At 27.1% G+C, this 8,794-nt stretch overlaps 1 protein-coding gene across 4 annotated transcripts; it reads right to left on the reverse strand.

Moving 5' to 3' along the window:
• Nucleotides 1–708: 708 nt before the first annotated feature.
• Nucleotides 709–8,071, reverse strand: LOC112703511 (protein NEOXANTHIN-DEFICIENT 1). Of its 4 annotated transcripts, none has more exons than XM_025754986.3 (11): nucleotides 7,864–8,071; nucleotides 7,707–7,782; nucleotides 7,493–7,576; nucleotides 7,272–7,335; nucleotides 5,772–5,818; nucleotides 3,629–3,683; nucleotides 3,447–3,485; nucleotides 2,797–2,974; nucleotides 1,771–1,822; nucleotides 1,633–1,689; nucleotides 709–1,251 (listed from the first exon to the last, which is right to left on the reverse strand). In XM_025754986.3, exons 2-11 carry the CDS (start codon nucleotides 7,775–7,777, stop codon nucleotides 1,011–1,013), a joined length of 888 nt encoding a protein of 295 aa, XP_025610771.1. In that variant the 5' UTR covers nucleotides 7,778–7,782; nucleotides 7,864–8,071; the 3' UTR covers nucleotides 709–1,010. The 4 variants fall into 4 exon arrangements, with proteins under 4 accessions (XP_025610771.1, XP_072055754.1, XP_025610770.1 ...); XM_072199653.1 differs by having other exon boundaries at nucleotides 2,735–2,974; nucleotides 7,864–8,023; XM_025754985.3 differs by having other exon boundaries at nucleotides 5,772–5,821; nucleotides 7,864–8,023.
• Nucleotides 8,072–8,794: the final 723 nt, after the last annotated feature.

The following is an 8,794-nucleotide window of genomic DNA, read 5'->3' on the forward strand; positions in this document are numbered from 1 at the left end:
ATACCACGTTTCTTGACCAATTTGAGTTGTGCTTTGAGTTATTTGACCTATACTTGATGGATTTCTCGAAATATTCTTCAATCATTCCCCCAATTTCATGAGTAAAGATGCACCCAACCATTTTACTCTTGAAACCAGAATCCATAAAGGCGAGCATCCATGAGCTGAGGTAATAGTCGTCCTGCCTCCATTATTTGAATTGTTGAGATTCAATCCCAACTTGCTGATTTGCCATAGAATCAAATTGAGGAGGAATTCGTGTTGGATGGAGATGATCTTCAAGATATTGTCTTCAAATTACAAAGAGAGCTTATTGTTGCCAAGTCTTGTGATTATTATCACCAAGTTTGCACTGATTGGATAAAAAGGTTTCTGATTGAAAAAATTTAGAAAAAAATTGTTGATAACAGGAGAGAAGGGAGGAGTGTTGGAATTGGAATTAGCATAATTTTCATTGGGACATGGATCAAACACTTGAAGCTCGTGATACCATGAAAGGATTCTTATAGCAGTAGCTTTCATAGCAGAAAAGTAAAAAGAAGAAAGGGAAATAGAAAACTAAAAAATAGCAACATTGAATTGAGTTCAGAAAAACAATAAGTCACTAAAAAATCTAAATAGAATTTTACTTCTCTACTTATATAGCACACGTAAACCAAGACTTCTCTACTTATATAGCACACGTAAACCAAGACTAGTTCTCTATAATTGTCATAATTAATTACCCTGATTCTTGATTATCTTTAACTCTTTATAACCAAAGAGTTACACTTCTCGACAAATTCAACTTTATTTACCTAAATACATCTTTTCGAGTTGCATACAAAATTGGAATACAAATTGAAGTATTCTTTCTGAATCTAACACCTAGATCGGGGTGATTGTATATGGTTAAAACAGTGCTCAACAGTGATAGAGGACTTGGTGATTGGTGATTCTATTAGGCTTCTCTCCACTTAATACAAAACCTGAACTTGAGGGAATAAAGAAAAGAAAAGAAAAGAAAGTCATTATGGAAGAGAACTGGCAGTAGTTTCTATGGAACTTGAGAATTGGGAGAGCACAACAGGAGCTTCTACATGCATCTTCATTTGATTAAACTTAAGTGCTAAAATGGGTTTTGATAACATCACATAAGTGCTGAAACTCTCATGATTTTCAGCTACGTCACTATTATGTTGTTCTCTCTCATCATTTGTTGAAGTTGAAGGGATTGCCCCTGAAACCTTCAATGGCTGCACTGCTTGCACCCTATGTCAAATGAACACACGTAATTTATGAGTTTATTTTCATGAATTAATAATTCTAAATAATCTTCATTACATGTTATGGTGATTCAATGGTTGGATCTATAAATTTTACATCTTATAAAAAGTTACAGGTAGTGTAATTTTGTTTAAATTGTTCCTAGTATCATTGAGATTAAGTGACTAACTATGTTGTGACAATGGATATGAACATAATTTCAGTATGACCGAATGTGAAAAATATGATGGAATCTTATCTCAAGTGATTTAGACAAATAGGAAGAAGATTGATAGAGCATTCACTTAGAAATATGGGGTCAAAGGAGAAGATCCAAAGAATTCAAGTGAATAAATATTAATGAACTTTTGAGGTTTGAGAGAAAACCTGCATTCAATCCGGCAAGAGTACTTAAGGAGATTAGGATTATACTCTGTACCACCACTGCAATTTTAGAACAAAAAGTGATTATCATTGCTTCTGACTTCTGACAAACTCAAATCTATGTATTTCAAGCTTGCTTACCTGAAACTTGGAAGCGACATTTTGATTGGAGGCCCCATCCCGCTATTGGTGCCTATGAAAGCCACCGCAATTTAAAATATTTTGTACATCAATCAATATCTTTATTCATAAACTAATCACAAATTAAGGGGGAATTTAAGTAGCGTTTGGTGAAGAGACAGATACTGAAAGACTGAGACTGAGAGACAAAGACTAAGAGACAGAGACTGAAATAAGTTTTAGTATTCTGTTTGGTGCCAAGTGAGAGACAAAAATTAAAACAAGAATAAAACTCTAATTTAATTTGCACAAAGGATAAAATTAGAATTAATTAATTAAAATGAGAGTATTTTAAGTATAAAATATTATTAAAATTTCAGTCTCTGTTTCTAAAAATATCAGTCCCTTGTGTCCCTACATTTTGGAGGCACTGAAATACTGAAATTTTGGGAACAGAAACAGAAATTTTAGTACCAGTCTCTGAGCCAACAAACATAATACTGTGTTTCAGTCTCTCAGTCTCTGTTCCATTACTGCATAACAAACGCTACCCTAAGCCACATTTCTTTATAGTTGAGACCGCATTTATGATAATGGGGTGTACTATTTATCAGAAACTCGTTTAAAGATAATGATGATCAAATAAAACCAAACAACATCGTGAGAAGCATCTTAATCACAGCATCAATTATTTTAGAATGAAAATGAAGGAGTTAAATTCCAAAGCCACGTGCACAAAAATATTTTTCGATATCTCAATTGCACAACTTACGTGTCTAAGATTGGCAAAAGTGTATTATATTAGTCTCTAAGTCCTTTTCTATCAACTGAACCATCACGTGGTTAGGGACTAACGTGGTGCACTGTCGCCAATCTTAGAGAAATAGTTGGTGCAATTGAGATCTCAAAAACTATTTTAATGCACGGACCCAAATTCAGAGACCAATTTAAAACTTATAAGTGCATAAATTATGAAAAAATGTACCTCCCACATATATAACATAATGTAGGAAGCCCGGAACCAAATGAGCAACCAAATCCACTCACCATCAGCACTTGTGAGACTAATATTACAAGCATCTGCTGCCTCGAGACATTTGATTTTGATTACTTCAACATTTAGACCTTGATCCCTCTGATTATTGCATGAGATAGAACCAATTCCAATCATGTTCAAGAATCCACTGCTTCTGTCACTAGGTTCTCCTGATATTGCTCTAATTGTCTGTTTCAACAATAAACAAAATCATATATCCTTGGCTCAATTTGGTTTATAAGTACTCAAGTAAAACAATTAGATTTTTAAAAATTTTGTGAAGCACTTATAGCTATCTAAGGAAAAAAAGAGTTATCAAGTATTTTAATTGTAATTTTTTAAAACCCATAAATCCAGTATTCAATTTTTTCAAAAACCTATTTGATATTTTTTTATTTCGAAGACTTATAAGTTTATGAATAAAATTTTCTCATAAACTGGATAGTTTTTTCCCTTAAAATCTACTCGCAAGTTTTTTCAGATTTACTTGTTATTACTTATTACTCTTTATTTTTCTTTTTTAATTGTAATTTATAAGATTAACAAACTAGATTTTATTTTGGGCCTAATAAATGGGCAAAACACACAAAAAAAAAAGGTAAGCACTTCTTAGAATATAAAAAATTTCTCTTACCAAAAAAAAAAGAGAAAAAAATTCTACCTTGGAAAACTTAGCAATCTGACTTGGAAGACCCACTTCCTGTAAGAGAATGCACAGTAGATATACTATAATCAAGCACAAATCCAAGATGAGGAAAAAAAATTTCAAGCACAAATCCTGACCAAAAATATCAAGATTAATTTTTACAACTATTTTATACTTGTCCTCTGTTAGTCTGTTACCTTTCGTCCATGATAACAAGCATCATTACTGTTCACGTACACCCTCGTGGCCCATCTGTTAAGGTAAAAAAAAAGAAAAAGAAAATGAAAATTACTGCTATGTATGTTACTATAACTAAACCTAATTAATTATTCTCAAACAAATACAATCATAATTCATTAGATAGTAAAATTGAATAATAAAACAATAAATAATGCTAAGTAACTATCTTTTTTTTAACTAATATCAGTCAATTTTTTTAATTATTTTATTTATTTTAAATTTTATATCCTAAATTATAAATTCTAAATTCTAAATTATAAATATAAATATTAAAATAGACTAATATTAACTAATTAAAAACTAGTTCTCTATATTTTTTAAAAAATTAATAAGATGTCTAGTATAATTAAGGGTCCATTTGAAAAGTTTTAAAAATAATTTTTTTAAATTTTTGATTTATGAAAAATAGTAGTATTAATGTCTTGAGCAATTTTTAAAAATCAAACGGCAGCTTTCTAAAAAATTATTTAAGATCTTATAAAAAGTTAAAAAAATAACTTCTCTTATAATACTACTACTTTCTATCACATTTTTATAAAATAAGCACTTTTAAAACTAAAAATTTAAATATAAAATAACTTATTTATAAACTACTTTTAATATATATTTATTATTTAAGTTATTTTTTCAAAAAAATTTAATTAAATTATTTATCCAAACTCAACTTAAATCGTTTTTCAAAAATTTACTTACATTACGAAAATTTTCGAAAAAAGTGTTAATTTAAAATATTTTTCCTAAATCATATGTAGTATGTGCTACACGTATTCCAAAATCAATCATCAATTATGCTTATGTAGTTAAATTTTTCGGTACTTCAATTTATAAATTGAGAATAACTTTTGTAGAAAATTTTCAAATTGGTCTTCAGACTTTTTTTTTTTTGTCCCTTAATTAGTTCCAAAATTTATAAATGATCTAGATTATTTTCTAAATTTACAAAGAGCATATGTTAGTCCTTATTATTTCATACTTTTACAGGTTAGAAACAAAAATTGATCTATCTGACAGTTTGTAAATTTAAAAGCTAAGAATCTAATAAAGAAAAATCAGAAATTAACATTTCTTATCCCACTATTGCTGTAGGCTCTATGCTTATCAAGAACATCAAGCCAAGCCAATCCAATTCTGATTGTGAAACTACCACAACATTCGTTACTTTGAAGCAACACCCTATTTACCTTCTCCACTTTTCATGAAATAATAATATATTTGAGATTTAGCTCTGTGCCTTCAGAATACATATTAATGTATGTTATTAATTACGAAAATTTACATAAAAAAGACACGGATTAGCTAAATCTTAATAATTATTAGGATTTAGTTCTTTTGTATTTTATAATATTTAAAAAAAAAAGGATAACTGAGAGGCAGAAATTATTAAGAGATAAAAATTAAAACTTAAAAATTAAATTGTCTGTATTATATTTTGTAAAAAGTATATAGAATTAAATTATATCTTAGTATTTTATTTGATTTAGGGAGAGTAGGTGCAACAGTGAGGTGAAAGATTAAGAGTAGAATAGAGGTAAGTTGAAGAAGTGATGATGGTGAAAAGAGTAAAATAAAAATTTAAAAAGTTAGATGAAAATATTCTTAAAAATAAATATTATTAAAATGTTAACATTTTTTTAGGAATTAAGAATTGAAATTTTATATTTTAAAATTGAAATTTTAGTTTCATTAGTTGGCTATCAAACACAATACTAAATCTAAATTTGAATATCTAAAAAAAATACAAATAAAAAAATACAAAATATTTAAATTTTTAATATATTTATTTTGTAGTTATTAAAAAAATTAAAATATTCTACTAATAAAAATTTTATTATATATCCTAAAGCTACATGTTAGTTAAACCCTAATCATTATTCATAACATGAGTCACTCTAATTGGAAAAAATTTATTAATTCAATATATTTAATCTAATGTTTATAATACAATACTTGTCATTTATAAGAAAATAGGGGGAAAAAAACCTTAAAAACTTTTATAATGGTCTAATTTAATGAATTAAAGATTCAAAATTTAACCTTGTAATACAACCCCCATTTAACTTCTATCATTGAAGTGGCAATAGAAAAAGAGTTGGAACATACGCACAAGATGTTGGGCGGTTCCAGACAAGTCCTGCAATCACCACTAGCTGCTATTCATATAATAACAAAGATCTAGTGTTAACAATACATTGAATTAGTCAAGTGAACAATAATAATTGATGTCTTTTTCTTTCTAATTGGGTTGTTAGGTTGGTTGCATTGCTTAAAAAATGTTAAATAACCATGTGTAGAAACAAAACCATTCTAAGACCAATTTTCATATACCACTTTTGTATAAGTTGTCTGCATTGATTTTTGTCTATTACTTTCACTAAACATGTGGGTACTAAGAAACTCAAATTAAAAGTGCATGTTCTAAAGGCTAATTGTTTAATTTTACTGCTTAATATTATGTACCCAAAAAATAAGATATTAAATCAATCATTTTATATATATATATATATATATATATATATATATATATATATATATATATATATATATATATATACTCATTTTTAATTTGTATATATTTTAATATATATTTTATATTGATAATTAATTGATTTAGTGTATGTATATATAGCATGATTATATTTTATAAATACTACCTTTTTTTAGGGGGAAAAAACTCACTAATGTGAATTTCATTAAGTTAAATATTGGATGGTGAATTTTATTCACTTCAAACGGTAAACGAGTTACATTTAATAAAGCTTTTTTTATTATAATGAAAGATAAAAAGGAACCAAGATAATTATAAAAAAGAAGTCATTTACATAAAGACGTTTAAAACATTTTTTTAAAGATGTTTTTTAACAATTAAAATTTAATATATGTAATCGATTAAATTGTATTATTTCTGTCATAATTAAATCGGACAAAGATTTTACCAAAAAATCGATGAACTAAATTTTAAATCCATGTAAATTAATATTTTTTTAAAAAATACTACAATATTCTTATTATAAAAAATGATTAAAATACTCATATATATATATATATATATACACAAAAGCCTAAATCTTAACCCCACGACGACTTAGAGAAAAGAGAAGGGTTAGAATTTATGATTTTCAAAATTTATATATATAAGAGTATTTTATCATTTTTTATAACAAGGATATTGTAGTTATTTTTTATAAAAAAATATTAATTTAAATCGATTTAAGATTTAGTTCATTGATTTTTTGGTCACTGATCTAATTTTAATAAAAATAATACGATTTAATCAATTATATACATTAAATTTTAATTATTAAAAAATATCTAAAAAAAGGTTGTTCTTAACCTGTCTAAGTGGCTCCCTTATACAAAAGCTAATAAAATACATGAAAAACGGTAACGCTACATTACCCAAAGAACGGTTACTTATTTACTATTGATTAATTATGGACAATTAATAAATGACTATTAATAAATGTTAAATAACACAAATTTTAATTGTTTTGGCTGTTTTTTTTTTCTGTTACCAAAGATTTCCGCCCAACGAAAACTAAAATTACTACTCTTGAACTAAAATAAAAAGATAAAAGAGCAAGAATGAAAAGAGAATCGTACCTCGTCAAAGACACCGGCGGGACTGTCCTCATAGCTGGCTAGAAAGAAGCCACCCAAAGTGTATCTGTGTCAAGTAATAATCAATGCAACCTCTGTTTAATTTCAAAGTTTAACGTAATTTACAAGTCCTATCAAAATTCAAAAGATTTTAGAATGATTTTACAAAAAAAGAATTGCTGCATTTATAATCTAAAGAGAGGAAACTACAATATTGGACCTACCCAAAAGCTTCAACCAATTTGAATTCTTTTGGAATGTATCTTCTAGCTTTCTCTGCCTTCACAAGATGAAGTTGATACAAGGCACTGATAAACAAAGAAACAGAACAGTTAATGACAGAAACAATTCCCGTTTCCCACAAATTAAAGTTGAACATACATAAACAACACTTAGAGAAAGATTCATTGTTACAATTTTGCAGACTTAATTAGTTACCTTCCTCTAAATACCCATGGAGGCTTACCATACCCAGATGAAGAAGATGATTTTGCTTCTACAGCTTCCATAAACTCTGAATAAAAACAGAATGCGCATATATTATATATGAATAATAATGCATGTAATTAGAGAGCAAGAAGAACTTAATTATTACCTTTAAAGAATGGAGGAAAGGGAAGTTGAAGAGAAAGAAGAAGAAGTGGGAAAAGGTGCAAGGGGAAAGGTACGAAGTGAAAGTGTGTGGATAGAGAGAGACCAACAACACTACTTTATCCAATTCCAACTAAACAAGGCCGTAACTCATTGGCGCCAACAGAATTTCACAATACAGGACAAGTTTTTAGATATGCTTCCAACCTTCCATGTTCAAATTATATTTAACTGTCTTAAATATTAAGGGTAAAATATATATATTTTTTAAAATGGTTAAAAATTTTAAAAATATCGTTAAATTTTATTTTTGTTTTAATTTTATTTTGAAATTTTTTTATTTATATAAAATATATTTTTGGTAATTAATTTTTAAAAAAATTTAGTCTCAATTCAATAATAATTTTATAAAAATAATCTTTAATATAAGTAAATTAGATATAGTTATCATGTATTATTATTATATTAGTTCTATATTTTTTAAAAATTTAATTATTAGGAATGTATTTGATGCAAAATTTTAAAAATTTTATCATGCATGTAAAATTGAATCATTAAGGTATTAAGGTAGTGTTTGGTGGAAAGATAGTGACCGAAAGACTGAGACCAAAAAACAGAGACTGAAATAAATCTCAATATTTTGTTTGGTGTAAAATGAGAGACAAAAATTAAAATAAGAATAAAGTTTTAATTTAATTTGCACAAAGGTAAAATTAAAATTAATTAATTAAAATGAGAGTATTTTAGGTATAAAATGTTATTAAAGTTTTAGTCTCTGTCTCTAAACATTTCAGTCATCTATGTCCTTACTTTTTGGAGGTACTGAACTACTGAAATTTTAGAGATAAAAACAAAAATTTTAATACCAATCTCTGAATCAACAAACATAATACTGAGTCTCAATCTTCCGATCACTTTCTCAAAACAAACATTAC

The sequence above is a fragment of the Arachis hypogaea genome, chromosome 7, assembly GCF_003086295.3.
Source record: "Arachis hypogaea cultivar Tifrunner chromosome 7, arahy.Tifrunner.gnm2.J5K5, whole genome shotgun sequence".
Classification (NCBI taxonomy): domain Eukaryota; kingdom Viridiplantae; phylum Streptophyta; class Magnoliopsida; order Fabales; family Fabaceae; genus Arachis; species Arachis hypogaea.